At 63.4% G+C, this 18,743-nt stretch overlaps 2 protein-coding genes across 3 annotated transcripts; both read right to left on the minus strand.

The window, feature by feature from the left end:
* Window positions 1-5,921: 5,921 nt before the first annotated feature.
* Window positions 5,922-14,771, minus strand: TRPV4 (transient receptor potential cation channel subfamily V member 4). Of its 2 annotated transcripts, none has more exons than XM_062009970.1 (16): window positions 14,686-14,771; window positions 11,695-12,148; window positions 10,684-10,856; window positions 10,357-10,509; window positions 10,024-10,164; window positions 9,625-9,923; window positions 9,028-9,207; window positions 8,790-8,948; window positions 8,562-8,654; window positions 8,316-8,389; window positions 8,053-8,218; window positions 7,763-7,829; window positions 7,299-7,615; window positions 7,015-7,142; window positions 6,669-6,790; window positions 5,922-6,461 (listed from the first exon to the last, which is right to left on the minus strand). In XM_062009970.1, exons 2-16 carry the CDS (start codon window positions 12,069-12,071, stop codon window positions 6,319-6,321), a joined length of 2,592 nt encoding a protein of 863 aa, XP_061865954.1. In that variant the 5' UTR covers window positions 12,072-12,148; window positions 14,686-14,771; the 3' UTR covers window positions 5,922-6,318. The 2 variants fall into 2 exon arrangements, with proteins under 2 accessions (XP_061865954.1, XP_061865955.1); XM_062009971.1 differs by lacking the exon at window positions 14,686-14,771 and adding an exon at window positions 14,381-14,446.
* A 708-nt stretch (window positions 14,772-15,479) lies between these two features.
* On the minus strand, window positions 15,480-18,483 carry GLTP (glycolipid transfer protein). Its single transcript, XM_062009930.1, has 5 exons — window positions 18,241-18,483; window positions 17,268-17,329; window positions 16,882-17,015; window positions 16,471-16,621; window positions 15,480-16,284 (listed from the first exon to the last, which is right to left on the minus strand). Exons 1-5 carry the CDS (start codon window positions 18,341-18,343, stop codon window positions 16,102-16,104), a joined length of 633 nt encoding a protein of 210 aa, XP_061865914.1. The 5' UTR covers window positions 18,344-18,483; the 3' UTR covers window positions 15,480-16,101.
* Window positions 18,484-18,743: the final 260 nt, after the last annotated feature.

Here is an 18,743-nt window from a genome sequence, read left to right on the forward strand (position 1 = left end):
GCCGGGCCTTTGGCACGAGCCGCGCTCCCCTGCGGCACCGCGCCGGTACCGAGCCGCGGCAGCCAGGGCAGAGGGGGGACGGGGAGGGGGGACGCGGGGGTGGGCTGCCCGAAGGGCTCCCGGGACGCCGGCATTTCCCCGGGGTCCCCGGACTGGAGAGAGCCGGCAGCCGCCGGACGCCGAGGCCGAGGGAACCGCTTGTCTATAGAGCTCAGAAATCATTTTATCTCCACGAATGTGAACAGGGAATCGCTCCGAGTTGCTGCTATCCAGGGAGAGGAGGCTCCGCTCCGGGCCGGGCACAGCCCTGTGCCGTGGCCGGTGCCCAGCCTGCGGGCTCGGTGGCCCCCGGGGCTGGCCTGGCAGCCCTGACCTGTAGCTGAAGTCTGTAACTTGCACTGCTTTGGTGGAAGCTGGTACCTGGGGACAGGCTGGAGGCTGTTTAAAACACTTGAAAACTTGAACAGGTTTTTTTTTTTTTCCTTCTTTTTGTGTTAATTTTATTTTTATTATTATTTTTAGGTGCCCAGGCTGTGGCTCTGCGCTGCCTGATGCAGTCTCCTCCCACCCCTCCTCCTCCTCCTCCTCCTCCTCCTCCTCCCCCTGGCCCCATGTTGGCCACAGACTCCTATTCTCACTCCAACAGGAGGTCTAAGACCCCCCTGACCCCTCTCTCCAACCCCACAGCACCCCTGGGAACCCTCCCGGGTCTCACACCTCCAGCCTGGGGGGTTTTTTCCCCTCCTTGTGTCAGTTCTCCCCCAGTTCTGACTCAGAGGCTCCCACAGTTTGGGGGGACACTCACATACCTCCTTTTTTCTTCTTCATTTCTTTTTTGTTGTTGTTAACAACCCTCCCCCAACACCCAACAGCTCCAAAACACTCATTAAGGTCCATTATCCACTAATGTAATTATGTGTTTTAATAGATTTATTCATTTAAAAAGGAACAGGCTCCTCGCCACAGAGTACAGAAGTGTTTTTGCTGTTTAGAGAGAAAACTCCCCGAGGAAGCCCGAGGTGATTGTGCTCAGAACAGAGGTACTGTATCCCTGCAAGGCCTGCTCAAGCACTAAGTGCATTTACAAATCTCTGAGAATGTTTGTTTGGTTGGTTTGGGTTTTTTTTGTTTTATACTAAAATCGACCATTCTATTCTACTGTGACAAGTGCTGGCTGCACTGTGCTGTTTTAAAAAAAAACAAACGAGAGAAATGAAAACAAAAACAAAGATCCAGGAAACCCTCCAGGGGTGTGTCCGGTGGTGTTTCTCCCAAAGTAAAACCAGGTGTCGCTGGACCTGTGCTCTGAAGTCTCTTTGCTTTGCTGTGGCCTCCCCTGACCCCTTTCCTAAGCCAGGACCCTCCAATCCCTCTCCACACCTTCCTGCTGCAGATCTGTAGGGCACCGAGGAACACCTATAAATAACCTGCTAACGATGCTGAGCCATTAATCCTCCAGCACCAGCCGCTGCCTCGCACCCACCGGGCAGCCTGGGGGGAGGTGGGTGCACGTGGGCCAAATCCCGGGGGATTACGGCTGCGGCCCCGTGTGCACCCGCCGGAGGGTGCTGGGCCCTGGCAGCCCCGATGGGTGCTGGGGGCCAGGGCCCCATCCTGTGGTATCAGCACCTCCCCTGGCAGCATGGCAACTTTGCCACCGGCTTCTCCCCCCCTGCAGGAGGATTTTCACACAGTCATTTGGGTTGTTAAAGCCCCTGAAGCTGCTGCAGTCCCAGCCCTCCCCTCACCCTGCCCAGCACCGACCCCTGGCCCTCAGCACCTCAGCTCCAGGGCTTTGGGATCCCTCCAGGGCTGGGCACTCCCCCAGCTCCCTGGGCAACCTGGCACAGGGGCTGACACCCCTCTCAGGGAAACAGTTCTGCCTCAGCTCCAACCTCAACCTCCCCTGGGGCAACTTGACCCCATTTCCTCTTGTCTTGTCATCACTGGGGAGCAGAGACCAACCCCCAGCTCACTGCAGCCCCCTTCCAGGCAGTTGTAGATTCCCAGTGTTGGGGCAGGAGCTCTCTGGTGGCTCCGCTCCAGCTGGGAGGGTGCTGCCCTCCCCTAACCCAGACCACCCCCTTGCTCTGCCCCTGCAGCAGCTTCCCAGCTGAACAATGAGCTGGTTGCATTAGGATAATAGTATTAAATCCCAAATAGCTCTGGGCAGAGGGCAGGGCTCCCCAGCCCCCCAGGTCCCGCAGCGTGACATATGGTGTGTCCTTATCCCACTGGGAGGGGGCTGAGGGCAGTGGGGGCTCTGCTGCCCCTTCCCACCCCTGCACCCCCTGGCACAGCTGCGAGGGCTCTGGCAAGGATTGCTTGGATCTGCCACCTGCGGAATTGGGAGCATTTCTAAACAGATTCCTGCCTCAACTTGCCCATCACTGGCTGTGGGACCAGTCCCTGTGCCCAGCCCAGCAGAGCTGCAGGCTCCAGGCTTGTGCATCCCACAGCATGGAACAGCCAGGACCTGTGCCAGAGCTGCCAGCCTGAGCTGTGCATGAGGGGACACCCAAAACACCATGGAGAGGGGCTGGAAGGTGCTAACAGGAGGCACAGCACCGGTTTGCCTTTAGTAGAATGATATTTGGCCCTTGTGCTGCTCCCCAGGGTTGTTCCATGGATGGGGACAGGACACAGCCCTGCAGCCACACGCCCAGAGCCACCCTGCAGCCAGGGCTCCAGTGGGCTGCTGGGGTCAGACTGTTGCCAAGGGGAACTGCTCCTGGCACCGGGAAGGGAACTGCTGCCGAGGGGATCTGCTCCCAGCACCAGCAGCAGAGAGCCTGTCCTGGGAACAAAGAGCAACTGGGACAAAGGGAAATGTTCACAGAGGTTAATGGTGGGGATGGGGCTGAGGGGGAGATGCCATCGCCTGCCTGCAGCTGAACATTAGACTGTCTGGAGGAAAATGCTGGCTTAGATCTTTCTCATTAAGAAGTTGCCACATCAAAAGGAAGGTGAGGCTGAAGGGCGGCTGTTCCGCTGTGCTGGGCCCCTCAGAGGGGGCTCCCCCCAAGCATCAGGGGCTACCAAAGCAGGGGGACCCTCTCCAGGCCAGAAACATCACTGAGGGCCCCATTAGACACTCTGCTCCATCGCCATGCCCCTGGGAGTGGGGGTTCATTAGCGCTGCCTCCATCACATCTCCCACCCACCCTTAACTCAGGAGCTCGGGCAGTCGTTACCTTGCATCAGGAGCTGCGCAGGGCGGGTATTATTTAGTAGGTTAATTCTCCCCTCAGAGGATTTCACTGTGCACAGCCAGACTTCAAACGTGGAATGCAAAATCAATGTGTCCTCACCTCCATCCAGGACTGACACAGCACCGGCTCCAGCGGGCACAGGTGAGGCCACGGGGATGCAAAACGTGCAGACACAGGCTGGAGATGGGGCAGGGACCCTCAGCACCCAGGGCCCACAGCCCTCCCACACCCTGCCAGGGAGCAGCAGCCCATGGAACGCTCTGAGGGGTAACAAGGCCATTTCTGGTCTGCCAATACCTCCCTGTTAAAGCACCGACCCTCTCCCCGGCAGGCGTGCGCGGGGCTGATGTTAAACCCAGCGGCTGCTGTTGCTGCTTGGGAGCGAGGAGGAGAGACAGGCAGTATAAATTGCACGGCTGCAAGAGGCCTTAAAAAAGCCCATCTCTCACTTTGATTGATATTAGCTTCACAAATTAAGCTTTAGATTTATCTAAAAATACATTTGCTCCCGTGCTCCGCGGCCCTGACAAGCGCGTCTCTGCTCCCTTTGTTGGCGTTGTCATTGCTGGCAGGGTGGCACAGGGGGAAGGGAGGGGGCTGTGCACAAGCCCACCAGCCCCCAGGATGCCCCCCACCAGGCCTGAAGGCAGAGGGGGGCAAGAGCTCGGGGCTGTGCAGGGCAGGGTGGAAAAGGGTCCCTCGCCAGCCCTGCAGCGCTGGTGCCATCAGAGGATGTCACCACTGTGGCCGTGGTGTCCCCATCGCCACCAAGCCATGGCAGGGGCTGGCAGGATGGCACAAGCTGCTGTGCCATGGCGAGGGCTGCTCTTCCTGCATCCCAACTGCTTTCAACCCATGTGGCTCCTCGGCTTTGGGATATGAGAGTTTGTACAAGAGGTGGGAAGAAAACAGTTTCTTTCCAATGATACTGGAAAATGCCATCTCCAGTGCCACGGACAAAGGCAGCCACAGCACAGAGCCCACCCTGGCACACCAGGCAGCTGAGCCTTGTGCTGGGGTACCCCCAGCCACCCCACACTGCCCAGCCAGGGATGGCCACCACAAGCCCAGTGGGGTCTGGCTGGCTGAAAGCAAAGCTGATCATCTTGAGCCAAGAGCTGTGGTGGAAGCAGGAGCCGCCTGAGCTCCTCATTCGATTACGCAGCGTGAGCTGAGAGCTGAAACCTCAGTCGCTCCTAAGTAGTGATAATGAAACTTATTCATTCCCTCACCCTGGGGAAATACTTAAACCACAATATGAGAGATGTATGTAAATCACATTTAAACGGAGACAGCGCACTTAGAGCTAACGGCGAGTGATCAGGGTGGGAGATGGAGAGTCCCTGCCACACCATCCACCTCCCGAGCAGGGCTGCCTGAGGGCCCTGGCCAGGCTCTGCCACCATGGCACTGTGCCACCATGCCATCGTGCCCCTGGTGCACACACACATCAGTTCCTCAGACCTACACAATATCCAGCACAAAAGGAAACTGCACCATCATGGGTGGCTGTGGGGGGAGATGAGCAGCAAAGGGGCACCGTGGTTAGAGAGGTGGGATGGGATGGGATGGGATGGGATGGGATGGGATGGGATGGGATGGGATGGGATGGGATGGGGAGCATCCCGCTGAGGCAGTGCTACCTGTACCACTGCCCATCCCACCAGGAGCTCATCCTGCACCCATGGGACAGCCCCAGGCCCTGTACTTCAGCCCCATGCACTGCCCCACAGAGTGGCACACAAGGGCACCCGAGGGCACTAAAGGCAGGAGCAGGTCAATGGCTGCGAGGATGGGGTAAGGGGTGCGGAGGGACGATGGGAAGGGTGCCCGGCCCGGCTGCAGACCCTCAGCCTGGGGTTGCCCAACCGCATCTCCCGCTGGCCCCCGGCTCCCTCCCGCCTGCCGGGGCCGGACTCGCCATTGCGCGGCCTCTGCTGCCCTCCTGTGGGAGAGATGCGAACGCCATGCCCGGCCCTGCACCGCGGCCACGCACCATGGCCGTGCACCATCAGCCTGCACCGCGGCCACGCACCATGGCCATGCATCATCACCCTACACCACATCCATGCACCATCACCCTGCACTGCAGCCATGCACCATGGCCATGCACCATAGCCATGCACCACTGCTATGAACCACAGCCACGCACTGCAGCCCTGCACCATCACCCTGCACTTGAGCCATGCACCCTGGCCATACACCACTGCTAAGCATCATTGCCATGCATCGCAGCCATGCACTGCACCTGTACATCATAGCCAGGCACCACCAGATAAGCACAGCAGTGCCAGGGCCAGGAGCCCCCAGGCAGAGCAGCCAAGGCCAGGAGAGCAATGCTGGGTGATGTGGGCAGCCACAACCCCCAGCTCAGTGCAGCCACAATCCCCTACTGAGTACAGCCACGATCCCCTGCTTGGTGCAGCCACGACCCCCTGCTTGGTACAGCCACAACCCCCTGCTTGGTGCAGCCCTGCCTGTCTCACCAGGCTCACACACTCTACTCTGTGTCCTGGAGGCTTCTGCCCACCACACACCAGCATGTGCCCTGCCAGGCTGGCAGTAGGCTGAAAGCAGCACAGGGCATCACAGGAGGGTCTGTCTGCAGAGGACTGTGAGTGCAGGGTGTTGGGTGGCCATCGCTGCACGGCACGGGGAGCAGCAGACTGCTGCAGCTCTCCCGGCTGGAATCAGGCACTGCCAGGAGGAGCTGGTGGCAGCTCAGTCTTTATTACTAAATAAATAGTCATATAAATCTTGTGCAAAAAACGTGAGGCACAAACCATTGGCCTTGGTGGGGGGAAGGGGCCGCGCTCCCCGCTCCCTGCCCGCGGCAAGCGGTTCCCAGCACGGCACGACCGACGGCCCTGGCGCGGCAAAGCAAAGCGGTGGCACTGCAACGTGGTTGTGTGAGCCAGAGACCCCCAGCACCGCCAGGCAGGGCCAGGCCCCCCGACCCGGGCTGGATACCTGCCGAGACAGTGGCTGCACAAATCCCTGAGGAGCAGACAAGCACCATCCAGCCCAGTCCGCTGGCTGTGCCAGAGCTGTGCCAGAGCTGTGCCGGGGGCCGGGGCAGAGTCTGTCAGCTCCCAGAGCCGCTGTGCTAGAGGGGTGAGCTGGAGGCCTGGCCGTGCCGCCGCTCCCGCGCCTCTGTCGTCCCCACAGTCCCCAGAGGCACCACCACCTCCTCAGGCTGGCAGCTCTTGTTGAGCTCCACCACTCGTGGCACCACCGTGGACCAGCGATCTGCGAGCACAGCGGGGTCTGTCAGAGCCAGGAGCTGCTCCCCTGGCCCTGCTCAGCCCCCAGCCCCCACCTCCCAAAGCAAATCTGCTCCTGGGGCTCAGTAGAGGCTTCAAGTATGTCCCAAGGGATGCTCCCAGCCCATGGCACTGTGCTCACACCATCCCCCAGCCCCCAAGGGATGCTCCCAGCCCGTGGCACTGTGCTCACCTCTCCGCAGTCGGCCCACAGTGTGGGAGAAGCCATAGTACTGGTACGTGTCACTCTTGCCTGGGTCCTCACTGATGATGCCCAGGTTCTGGTTCCAGTGGGACCAGTTCACCTCATCCACCCTGTGGGGAAGGTCAGACCAAGAGGGGTGGCTGGGAGCTGGGAGAGAGCTGCATTCCTGTGCCATCCCACCACTGGCAATGCCACCTGCCTCCAGATGAATGCAAGCTGGCAAGCATATGAATGCACAGCCCTGGCACCCCGAGATGCTGCTTGCTGTGGTGGGAGAGGCTCAGCTGCTCCTGGTGCCCATCTCCCCAGGGCTCCCCAGGGCACCTGCCTTTACCTGAAGCACCAGCGGCGGTCGGGCGTCCCGTCGGTGCCCTTGCCCACAGTGACCATCTCCCCCGAGCGAAAGGCTTTCCTCAGGAACACCGGGAAGGAGCGCTCGATGTCCAGGATGGTGGTGGCCCACTGCCAAGGACACCAGGGACCCTCAGCCACTTGGGGATAGAGGCACGGGGGGTCCCTCGCCTTGCTGGTGCTGCTTAAATGGAGCTCAGGGCGATGCAGCCTCGCAGGCACAGGCAGCTCCTGGAGCCCCCTGCCCAGCAGCCCCCGGAGCAGTACCTGCAGCTTCCAGATGTGCTTGCTCTCCTTGGAGACCTGGCCCACAGTCTCACCCATGAGAGCGATGAGCATGTTGAGGAGGAGCACGAAGGTGAGGATGATGTAGGTGACAAGGAGGATGATGAAGACGCCGGGGTACTTGGCGCTCTCGAGCATCTCCAGGTCACCCATGCCGATGGTGAGCTTGAAGAGGTCGAGCAGGAAGGTGCTGAAGGTCTGGCTGTCCCGGCAGGATGGGTAGGTGGGCACTGTGCAGTTGGACTGCTCCTCGCTGCAGGACTCGCTGCTGGGACACGGGTTGAGGAGAGACACCAAGGCTGGGGGAGAAGGGACAGCACATCCATAAGGGCAGCAGCAAGAATGGGGTCTGCAACAGCCCCCCACGCAGCTCCACACCAGCTGAGGCTCTCTTTGAGCCATCATGTGCCACAGGACCTGTCCTTGCTCACTGGCCAAGCACCTACCTGATGCATAGCCAATCATGAAGAGCAAGTAGACCAGGAGGAAGCGGAAAAGGTCTTTGAAGAGGATCTGCAAGTGATGGAGAGTGGGGTGAGATGTGCTGCACCGCGGTGCCCAGCTGTGTGCCGCAGCACCGTCACCAAGCCACGCCACAAGGACAGCTGGGCTGAGACCAGCCCTTTAGTGAGCCACAAGAAACTGCAAAGAAAGCACAGAGGACCCTCTTTTTGGGCTGCACATCCATAGCAGGACCAGCCCTGCCGGGCAAGAAGAACCCCCAGCTGCACCAGACCTTCTGGATCATGATGCTGTAGGTGCCCGTCAGCTTGAGCCCGCGGGTGAAGTACAGAGCGTTCATCCAGCCCAGGACCAGCGCAAAGACCATGACAGCCAGGTACGCCTCGATGCCACCCAGGTACAGCCCCGCCGTGACAATCACCAGCACCGAGTAGATGAAGCTGGAGGAGAGTCGTGCTCACAGTCTGCACCCACAGCCACCACCAGCTACTGCCCGAGGCTGCTGTGGCTCACGGAGCCCAGGGACTCCCCACGTACTAGAGCAGCTGGAAGGAGCCATCTATGAAGAAGGAGTTCACGCCTGGGCACTTCTTCATGAACAGATCTTTGATCTGGGGGAAGAGAAGGAGAGGTTGGGGTGGGCAGGGTCCCAGTGTCCGGGAGGGCATCGCGACAGGAGCTGATGCCTCGGGCACGGGGCTGTTGCCCTGGAGTTGCTCCTTGTGTGGAGACCACAAGCGCTCGGCTGTGCCACGAGAGGACGGCCCTGCTCGCTGCACTGACGTTTGTGAAGAAGAAGAGGATGCCGGTGAGCAAGGTGATGATCTCCCCAGCCAGGCGCAGGTAGTCGACGGTGCTGGTGTAGGGGTATGGAGGCTGCAGGGAAAGGCCAGGGCTGAGCTGCTCCCGCTCCCCAGGGCAGGCAGGGCTGCCCGGGGCAAAGACTCAGCAAACACCCCTGCCAGAAGAAGCTGGCCCATGGGGCTATGCCACAGTGCCCTGGGGACTCACAGGCCCTTCCATGGGGCGGTAGTAGGCAACGAGGGTGAAGATGATCATGGCAGAGAGGTAGGAGACCACGCTGATGTAGAAGGAGACGGCGCCGAACTTGCGCCACTTGTCACGCAGCAGCTCGTTGATGGGCTCCACGGCCAACATCTCGTGGCGGTTCTGGTGGGACAGGGGGGTTCTGTCAGTGGGGATCCGACCCTGCAGCTCCCCCCCGCAGCTTCCCCCCGGCTCTCCTCACCTCAATCTTGCTGTTGTAGACCAGGATCTCCAGCACAGACACCTCCTCCCCGCAGGTGTCCAGCGAGGAGAGGTCGTAGAGCGAGGAGTAGACGGGGCCGTACGCCCAGTCCTTGAACTTCCGCGAGAGGTGCCGCGCGTCCTCGTCCACGATCTCCCGACGGATGATGTGCTGGAAGATCTGCCAGAGGGAGGCTGCTCATCCAGGACACCCCCCTCTCCTCTCCCCACACTTCGGCATCTCCCCTTCTGCTGCTGCACACCCCGACCCCCTCCCTGCACCCAGAGGGGCCCACGGTGCTCCCGGGTTGCAGAGACATCACTGCAGCTGCTGCATTGTTAATGACTCCCTTGGCCACGCCAGCAGAGGACAAGGGCAAGTCAGGGGAAAGGAAGGGATGTGCTGAGAGCCTGGGTTAATTAGGGAAAGGTTAATTAGATAGGCTAATAGGCTACACATGCAGGTTTCCAGCACCATCTGCAGACAGAAACCACGCTGCTTGCTGCTGGCAGGGCCATGCACCGAGTGCAACAGGGCTCAGCTGAGAGCTGGGGGGCCGGCAGGGCAGAGGGGTCCCAGCTCAGGGGGTCACCGTACCCCGATCTTGCCGGTCTTGGCAGCCATCATGAGCGGGGACAGGCCGTCGTTGTTGAGCAGAGCCTCCAGGTTGGTGTCGGGGAACAGCTTGGCACACTTGACGAGGAGCAGGTCGTACATCTTGGTGACAAACTTGGTGTTCTCGCGGGTGTTGTCGGCGATGGCGACCAGGGCGTGCAGCACGGTGTTGCCGCGGGAGTCCTGGCGCCGCAGGTCCGCCTGCTTGTGCCCGTTCTCCGTCAGGTAGTGCACGATGTGGGGCTGGTTGGTGCAAGCGGCCAGCGAGAGGGGCAGCTCTCCTGCAGGCACAGCACGCGGTCACAACAACGCCGCGCTCCCCCCGCCGCGGGGGCATCCCCGGGGGGCAGCCGCTGCCCCGCCAGCTCCCTCCCCGCTCACCGAAGTAGAAGTAGCCGCCTTCGTCTTTGGGCTGGAAGAAGCGGCCGCGGGCCTGGGCGTGCACGTCCGCTCCCTTCTCCACCAGCAGCTCCACGTAGTGCTTGCAGCGGCGCTCGATGGCGATGTGCAGCGCTGTCTGACCTGAGCCGCCGGTGCCTGTCAGCCCCCACCTCACCCCGCGGCTTCTCCTGCATCCCCAGCCCTCCCAGGGCACCTGCTGCTCCAGTCCCCAAACTCCCTGGAGCTCCCCAGCCTCCTCACTGCTCTGGGTCCCCAGCATCCTCCATCCCCCTCGGGGTCCCTCCTGCTCCGGTCCCCCCCGGGGTCCCGCACCTCGGTAGTAGACGTCCCTGAAGGGGGAGTTGATGAACTCCCGCATGTTGCCCGTCTTCTCGGCGATGTCCAGGAGCAGGGGGATGGTGTCGTTCCTGCCCCCACTCAGGTTGAGCAGTGCCTTGGGCAGACAGGTCTTCCCCGTGGAGGGCTCTGGGAGTGGAAGGAGCTGAGGGAGGAGGCTGGGGAGAGCCCCCCAAGCCATGGGGGTGCCCGGCCCTGCACCCCCCGGAGAGACCCCCAGCTCTTCCCAGGCACCACACGTTGCAGCCTGGCACAGCCCCAGCATCCCGGGCTCCCAGGACAGGGCCAGCCCCAGGTGCTCACCTCGAAACTCCTCATCTGTCAGGCGCTTCTTGTGCGTGAGGAGGAAGGAGAGGAGCCCGTCCAGGCCGGCCGGGGACCCCCGGGAGACGATGTCGAAGAGGATGGGTCTGTTGAAGACCTTGAGGACGGGGGGTGGGTTGGGAGCCGGCCCCTTCACGCCTGGAGCCTGCTTCCTGCAGGAGAAGTGCCAGCGCTGGGGGCAGGAGCCGCTGCCTCAGTTTCCCACCTGTGCAACGAGCTCGGGGCTGCTCGGCTGCCAGAAAAGGGCAAAGGCACCCAAAGGGACCCCAGGCTGGGGTCACCCACGGGGCCGGGGCAGCCTCCCCGCCCACAGCATCCCCTCATGGAGAGTGGGGGGCACCTTGCCGGCTCCTTGCAGCGTTTCTGGCCCCTGCCGTGCCCCCAGCAGGGACCGGCCGCGGGCTCGGTCACGCTCCAGCACCGCAGACCGAGCCAGACCGGTCGGAGCAGTCGGCAGCGGGACGCGCGGCCCCGCTCAGCCCCGGGCACCGCGGACGGGGGAGGAGGGAAGGCGGCTGCCGCAGCCAGGGACCTCCGGGGCCAGGGGCACACGCGGCATCCCGGCGCCCACCCCTTCTTTGCATGTCTGCCCACCCAGGAGCCCGAGCTCCCGCCGGGCGGGGACCGTGGCAGGGGGCCACGGCAGCCGCCCCAGGTGCCCGGCACAGAGGGACATTGTGTGCCCGGCCGCGGGCTGCTCCCCCCGGCTCCGGTTTCCTGGCGCGGGAGGGTGGAGGCCATCCTGAAAAGCTCTTTCTTTCACGCCGGGAGCCGGGCGGCCGCCCCGGCCGGGGGAGCGGCTGCGCACACAGAGTCCCTTTCACGGCTCAGGGGGAAGGGGACGGGAGCTCCCAGCCCCACGGCACCGCGGACACGCCGTGGCACGGCCCACAGCACCCCGCAGAGAGCCGGTGGGGTCTGTGCCCGGCCCCTGCTGCCATCCCCGTGCCCACCCCAGAGCCCCGGCGGCGCCGGCAGCGCCGTACTCACTCCGCGACCCTCCTGCGCCAGCGCTTGTTCTCGCTGGGGTGGTGCCGGTAGGTGCCGTAGTCGAAGAGCGAGTCCATCGGGGCTTTCTTGGGCGCGGGCACCACGGAGGACTCGTAGATAGTGGCCTCCAGCAGCTCCATGGGCTTCGGGGCACCTTTCCGGAAAGCCCCGTGGAATTTCATGCGAAGGTTTTGCTTCCCGTCCCCGGTGCTGGGGGGACCCCGGGCTGCCTCGGTGGGAGACGGGGTGTCCTCGCTCTCGAACAGGTTGGCCAGCGAGGAGAGCGGGAAGGAGTCGTTCTGGAGGGACCCATCATCCCCGGGGCCCTCCCCAGCATCCACAGCAGCGGTGCGCGGGGGGTCCTCGGTGTCTGCCATGGCTCCCGGCTGGGGGACAGGCACGAGCCCTGCCGGGGTGGCTGCAGCCCCCAGCGCCTTCCCCCAGAGCAGAAGACCTGACAGAGGAAAATCCTGCGTCATGCCCAAACAACCTGTGTCCCTCCCCGTCCTCTCCCACGGGACACCGTGCCCTCACGCAGGTCCCGCGCTGACCCTGGCCACTGGCAGGACTCCTGACAGCGCAGGGTCTCCTGGCCAGTCCTGCCAGTCGCAGCTCTCCTCGGTGCCCAGCCGGCCCTGGGGACCCCTGGTCTCTGTGCAGCCCCACTGATGCGGCGCCGACGGCTTCAAAGCGCAGCCGTGGCGGGTGAGGGTGAGCCCGGCCCCGCGGCCGCTCCCCGCTGCGGTCGGCTTGGGAGCAGCCCAGGACAGGGCACAGAGCAGCCCCTGTGCGCTCCCATCTGCCGCCCCAGCAAAGAAAACATTCCTGGAGGCTGTGGGGAGCTGCCACCACGGCGGGGCTGGGGCTGCGGCTGGGGCTGCTCCCTCATTTCCCACCACTCCCGCAGCCCTTGGAGGGCTCGGTGGCCCTCGCCGGGCACTGAGAGGGGGGATGGATATGGCACAGGGGGGGCACAGCCCACAGGAGGGCAGGAGCAGCGGTTAGGACAAGAAATTACGGGTTTAGGTTGTGCAGAGGGAGATGTGGCTGCAGGAGAGCCACGCTCCCAGCATGGACAGCAAAGCACTGCACCATGGCACGGGAGCTGCAGTGCCCTGCCTGCCAGGTCCCTCTGGACAGGCAGCACTGGCAGGGGCATGACCAGGCAGGTGAGTGACCCCAGCTTGTCCTCCAGCCCTGCTTTCTACCAAAACACAGTGTGAAAGCTCAGCCCAGCTCCTGCCTCGGGGGAGCTCAGCCCTCCCTCCGAGTCCCAGGACAGAAAAAGCAGCCGGGAAACGTATCATTTGCTGCTGAGCTGCAGCTTTGTCCAACAAGCCACAATGGCAGGCTGGGCCCCGCGGGGCAGACAGGGATCTCTGCTGGGTAAAGCGCTTCTAATCAGGCAGCGAGTCCCATGGGGGCTGCCAATGGCCTGAAATCCTGCAGCAGTGCTGGGGGGACCTCAGGCAGTGGCCCCCTCCTCCCCACTGCCCTGGAGGACATGCAACAAGGACAGTGCAGCCCCAGGAGATGGGGGACAAGCTGCAGAGCCAACACGGTTTCTCCTCCTCGCTGACTTCCCTGCCCTCACCCTCTCTGCAAGAAATTCCACAGGCACCTGCCAAAGCCCACAGGTCTCACACCCCAACCCCAGGCAAACACAGGCCCCTACACAGCCAACTTGTCCTTGGACAACGGAGCTGTGCTGGGAATCCCAACAGCATGAGAGTAAAGCTCAAACACGGCCCAGGCTGGCACAGGCAGCACAGGGTAGAGCTGGGGAGCCACCAGCATCAGACAGTGCCCTGCAGGAAGTGACTGGGGACATGGGCTAGGCAGCAGCCCCAGGGATGCCCGTGGGGTCAGAGAGCAGAGAGACATGGGGCAGAAGCGAGGGAACAAGTGGAAAGGGCAGGTGGGGCAGGAACTGCCACCAGCCTCCTGGGCAAGAAGGTGGTGTGGAAAATGATGGGCTCACTGTCAGCCCTGGTGCTCCCCTGGGCACAGCTGCTTCCAGGAAAGGTGCCGTCAATGGGGTTTTATTTGGCTTGTTAGTTGTTTGGGTTCTTACTTTTCAGACTTCCTCACCCCACGGAATAAGTGAGTCAAGGCTCAGCTCACCGTGTGCCCATCCAACACAAACCCTCGCGCTCGCTTCCCCACCTGCACTCCCACCTCTCCCCAGCTTCCCACCAAGGTACCTCCCAGCCACACCAGTATCCCCAGTTAATCCCCAGCACGGGGCAGGGCTGTGCAGGGCCAGCCCTGGGGCGGGCAGCAGGGAAGATGCCCCGGTAGCGGGTGGTGCAGCCTTTGCCACATGAAAGTATTCCTCAGACACGAAGGGCTCCGGGTAGGAGTGAATCACCGAAACCACATCGCATTCACGTTCAGCCCCGGTGGAAACGCTCATCCGGAGGGAACCATCCACCTTCCAAAACGAGCCACACTGCCCCAGCCGCGCTCACCTGGGCGAGAGCCGCGGGCTCGGCCCCGTCCAGCCGGAGACTTTCTGAGCCGCTGGGAACCCCCTCCCCAGAGCTCCCCGTGGGAACCCACCCGAACACTGGCACCTTGCCCTCGGAGCTGTGAGCTCCCAAATTGACCAGACGGGTCAGGACACTGGGGGAGCCCGTGGGGCTGCACTGACCTTGCCCAGCTCAGCCCACAGTCCCCTCCTCACCTCGGGGGCTCCATCCTGCTCCAGCCTTTCTATCCTGCCCGGGGGCTCCATCCTGCTCCGCTCCCCGTGTCCTGCCCCCGCTCCCCGTATCCCGCCCCCGGGGCTTCATCCAGCCCCCGTCCCCGTGCCTTGCCCCGGTTCCTGTATCCTGTCCCGCTCCCCGTGTCCCGCCCCCGGCGCTCCATCCTATCCCTGTCCCCGTGCCCCCCCCGGTCCCGGTGTCCCGGAACGACCCCTCTCCCGGTCGTGCCGCCCCCCGTTTCCGCGGGACCCCTCTTGGCCCCCGCTCCGCTCTCGGCCCATACCGCGGCCCGTCCCTCGCAGGGTCTCGCAGGGTCCCGCAGGCTCCGGCGCCGACGAGTCGCCGCGGGGCCCGTCCCGGGGAGCGGCCCCTCCCCGCGCGGCTCCGGGGGCGGGCGGCACCGGGACCCGCCCGCGGGAGCAGCCCCCGCCCGCCCCCTCCAGCACCCGGGCAGCGGCCCGGCCCGGAGCGGCCGCGGAACACCCTCCCTGGAACATCCCCCACAAAGAACAGCCTCCAAACTGCTCCCCTCTAGGAACAGCCTCTCAAACTCTCCCCAGAACTGTCCCCTCCAAGAAAAATAACCACCAACAGCAAAATGTCCTTCCCTGAAACAGGCCCCCCAGGCACAGCCCCCCAAAACATCCTCCCTCAAACAGGCTGCGCAGGGAACAACCTCCAAACGCTCTCCCCAAGGCCAGTCCTGAAACACTCTCCCCAAAAACATCCTTCCTCAAACGCCCTGCCCAAGGAACAGCCCCAGAACAGCCTCCCCCAAAACATCTCCCCAAGACACCCTCCCCAAAACAGCCCCTTAAGAACAGCCCTGAAACACTCTCCCTAAAGCAGTTCACAAAGCAGCTCCCCAAAACCAGCTCCCCTAGGAGCAGCCCCAAAACAGCCCTCCCCAAAACATCTCCCCAAAAACAGCACCCTCCCAAGAACTGCCCTGAAACATCCTCCCAAAAACAAGTCTCCCCGGGAACAGTCCCAAAACACCCTCCCTGAAAACCTGCCAAAGAAAGGAGCCCCCCAAACAGCCCCCGCAAGGAACAAGCCCTGGAACAGGCAGGAGGCCGAGGTTACCGTGAGTTTTTATTGAGTCGCTTCCCCGGCGCGGGGCGGCGGCGATCGGCAGCACCGTAAGGCGGTCGGTGAATAAGGCACCGGCTCCTTCCTGGGGACAGACCCCGGCGGGCAGAGGGGGCTCGGAGGTGAGGTCACCGGGGCAGGTCATCGGTTCCTCCGCCGCCGGAGGCTCCTCACCGGGATGCCCGTCGGTGGGTGAGCGGCGTCAGCACGCGGCGGGAACCGGGCTCAAGGGCACGGGCACAGCGGTGCCTCTGTCCTGGTCAGGGAGGGAGGCAGGGCAGAGCCGAGGCGGCAGCGCCGAGAGCCGCCTGCCGGCCACGCTTCATTCCCCTTGCTTTGCTTCAGACACCCGGCAGCCGGGGTTAGGAACGCTTTTGTTTGTTCCTCTTTTAGTACGAAAAGCCCGGGAAGTGCCCCGGGGAGGAGGAGCACGGGCGGTTTATTGCCGTATTCTCAATAGAAAATTAATTCTTATAGAAAAATAAAGAAGCAAACAGGTTTTCCACTGCAGACCCGAGCGGCCCGACAGCCGGGAGCCGCCCGGTGACTCAGACACGTAGCACCCATCACACCTTATTGAAGCCCTGCCAAGTCCCGGGGAGGAGCTTTAAGCTTTGTAGCTCAGCTCGGCGTTCATCTTTGTGTACATCTCATAAATGGCATCCAGGATGGGGGTGACCCTCGAGAGAAACTGATGGATCTTCTCTACAGTTTCCTCCTCTTTGACTTCTTTACCCTTTTCTAATGCCTTCAGTAAATCTGATTTGTAGGGAAGAGCGTAGACAGAGCCCTATAAAACAGGGGAAGAAGCTGTAAGGCTCTCACAGACCCAAAATCCACAGGGCAGGACCATAGTTTGGGTTGTTCCCCTGAGCTGATGAGCATCCAGAGACCCTGCAGCGTCCCCTCCAGACGCTCATCGGCTCAAGGGAACAACCAAAGGCTTCGTTCCTCAGTGGAGAAGTGAAATGCTCACTGTGAAGAGCTTCTGCAACATCCAGCCGTGGTATTTCTTCAGGGCTATCTCATAAGCCTTCATGGCGTTCACTCGGATGAGGTTGGGATGCTCCTCGTCCCGCTCGCCGTCGGAGATGCTCTGCAGCAACACCAGCATGAACTTCAGGCCCCTGTGAGAAAAGGGGTGAGGAAGGGGATGCTGCTTTTCAGCTTCCAGCAAAGAATCCTCTGAGCTTGGCACTTCCAGCTTTCCCCCACGAAAAACCCGTCAGCCCTGGCAGCACAGCCCCTTTGCACCCTTTTGCACGCTCCCCCAGATGCAGCACCCATCCAGAAGCACACTCCCTGCAGAGGACCCCAGCCTGGTGTTCATAAGGCCCCTCACGTGCCAGGACACTGGCCAGAGCAGCTCCCCAACACTGTGAATCACCTTTTCAACCACATCAGTGCCAGCGTTGCGCCTGTCTTGGGCCAGGCCGAGCCGTGCATCTCCTTCTCCACTTCCAGGATGTTCTGCAGCGTTTTGAACTTGGTGGGGTTGGAGTCGTAAACCGCCCGGATTTTCTGAGGGTAGAGAGGAGGGGTTGGCTCCTGGGAGCTGCTGGGCAGGTGAGCTGCTGCTCAGGGCTGCAGCGTGGGGGCAACGTGGTGCCTTTGCCAGGGAGCCCCGTTAACAAACACACACGACTGAGGCTGATGCCAGAAGCCTCCATGGGAGGCAAAGACCTTTCCGACACCTCGGGGTCTCGCCTCTCTAGTCCCACACCATGTCTGCACAGGGGTTCATCCCCTGAGCCCTCCTGCACCCTTTCTTACCTTGATATTTCCTGCCAGATCTGCTTTGACGGGCGAGTAGACGATGGGAGTCCCCAGGCAATCTGTGGAAACACAGTGGGAGGATGAGTAGTCATCAGGGCACATGGGACGCCCTGCCAAGTCCCGAGTTGTAACCCGGGTTTCATTCACCTCAACCCAGCCAAAGGCACAGAGATGCACCAGCAAAGGGCTCTTCAGGCTTCCCACACGGCTGCAGGCAGCAGCCGCTCCTCCAGCACAGCCCTGGCCTCACTCGTGGCCCTCTGACCCCCTGCTCCTGGACATAGCCCCGAGGCGATGGTCCCGAGCAGCACGGGGGGCACAGGACCCTCTCTGCCCGTCCCCGCGCTCGCAGCGCCGTGTGTCGCCCGGCCGTGCCGTGCCACAGAGCCGCCACACAATAGCCGACATTGTGGAGGGCAGCGGGACGGCGCAGACACACCCGCACGGCCCGGCAGCGCCCGTCCCGGCCCCGGCCGCGCTGAGTGTGCGCGGGTGGGCTCCGCGGGCAGCCGCGAGCCGCCGGCCCCGAGCGGTGCCTCCGCCGGGGCGTCCCGGGACGAGGCGGCCGGGCCCCGCTGCAGCGCCCATGGGGCGACGGCGGCTGTGCGGGGCGTGGGGCCCCGGGGACGGCGGGACGTTTCCCAACGGAGCTGCTCGGCGGGTTTGACGGGACCGTGACGCAACCCCGGCCCCACCGGGCCGCTTCCAGGTGGGAACCGGGCACCGAGGGCGGAGAGCAGCCGGGCCCGGGGCTGAGCACCGACCAGCGGCCCAGGACCGGGCTGCGGGGACCAGCCAGAACCGGGGGAGCCCCAGGAGCGAGCGGCCAGCACGGGAGAGCGACACCCGGAACTGGGGAGGAGCTGCCCACGGCGGCGGGGCCCGAGGGCCCTGAGCGCGGCGGCGGGGCCGGTACCGGGCCGGGCCCTGCCGCAGCTCCCGCCCCCGCACACGGCCGGCCCGCGCTCACCGAAGAAGGGCGGCAGGTGCGCCACGGCCTCCAGGAACGGCAGCGTCTCGATCTGTTTGTCGGCCGGCAGCGGCTTGAACTCGTGCTCCAGCAGCAGCGCCATGGCCCGGCCCGGCCCGGCTCGTCCGAGCTCAGCCCGGCCCGGCCCGGCTCGGCTCGTCCCAGCTCAGCCCGACTCGACTCGACTCGGCTCGGCTCGACCCGACCCGCACCGCTCCGCACCGGGACCTGCCCCCAGCCCGACCCGGCACCGCGCGGCCGCCGCGCCCCGCCCCCGCGCTCCTATTGGCTGGTGGGCGGGCGAGTAGGCGGACGGGGCTTTGCGATTGGTCAGAACGGCGGGGGCGGGGCCCCGCGTCCCCCGGAGACCCCCGGGGCTGGTCCCGCGGCCGCCTCAGCCCGGGCGGCGGCGGCTGCGCATCGGCGGAGAGCTGAGCGTACGGCACGGCACGGCACGGCACGGCACGGCACGGCACGGCACGGCACGGCACGGCACGGCCTCG

The sequence above is a fragment of the Colius striatus genome, chromosome 17 (assembly GCF_028858725.1).
Source record: "Colius striatus isolate bColStr4 chromosome 17, bColStr4.1.hap1, whole genome shotgun sequence".
Lineage (NCBI taxonomy): Eukaryota > Metazoa > Chordata > Aves > Coliiformes > Coliidae > Colius > Colius striatus.

Coding starts and splice junctions, on each gene's coding strand:
- TRPV4 (XM_062009970.1), bottom strand. CDS start 12,071: ATGGCAGACACCGAGGACCCCCCGCGCACCGCTGCTGTGGATGCTGGG. Junction 10,510..10,683: donor GACAGATGAGGAGTTTCGAG/GTGAGCACCTGG, acceptor TTCCACTCCCAG/AGCCCTCCACGGGGAAGACC. Junction 8,219..8,315: donor GGCTCCTTCCAGCTGCTCTA/GTACGTGGGGAG, acceptor ACTCTCCTCCAG/CTTCATCTACTCGGTGCTGG.
- GLTP (XM_062009930.1), bottom strand. CDS start 18,343: ATGGCGCTGCTGCTGGAGCACGAGTTCAAGCCGCTGCCGGCCGACAAA. Junction 17,330..18,240: donor GCACCTGCCGCCCTTCTTCG/GTGAGCGCGGGC, acceptor GTGTTTCCACAG/ATTGCCTGGGGACTCCCATC. Junction 17,016..17,267: donor ATCTGGCAGGAAATATCAAG/GTAAGAAAGGGT, acceptor CTCTACCCTCAG/AAAATCCGGGCGGTTTACGA.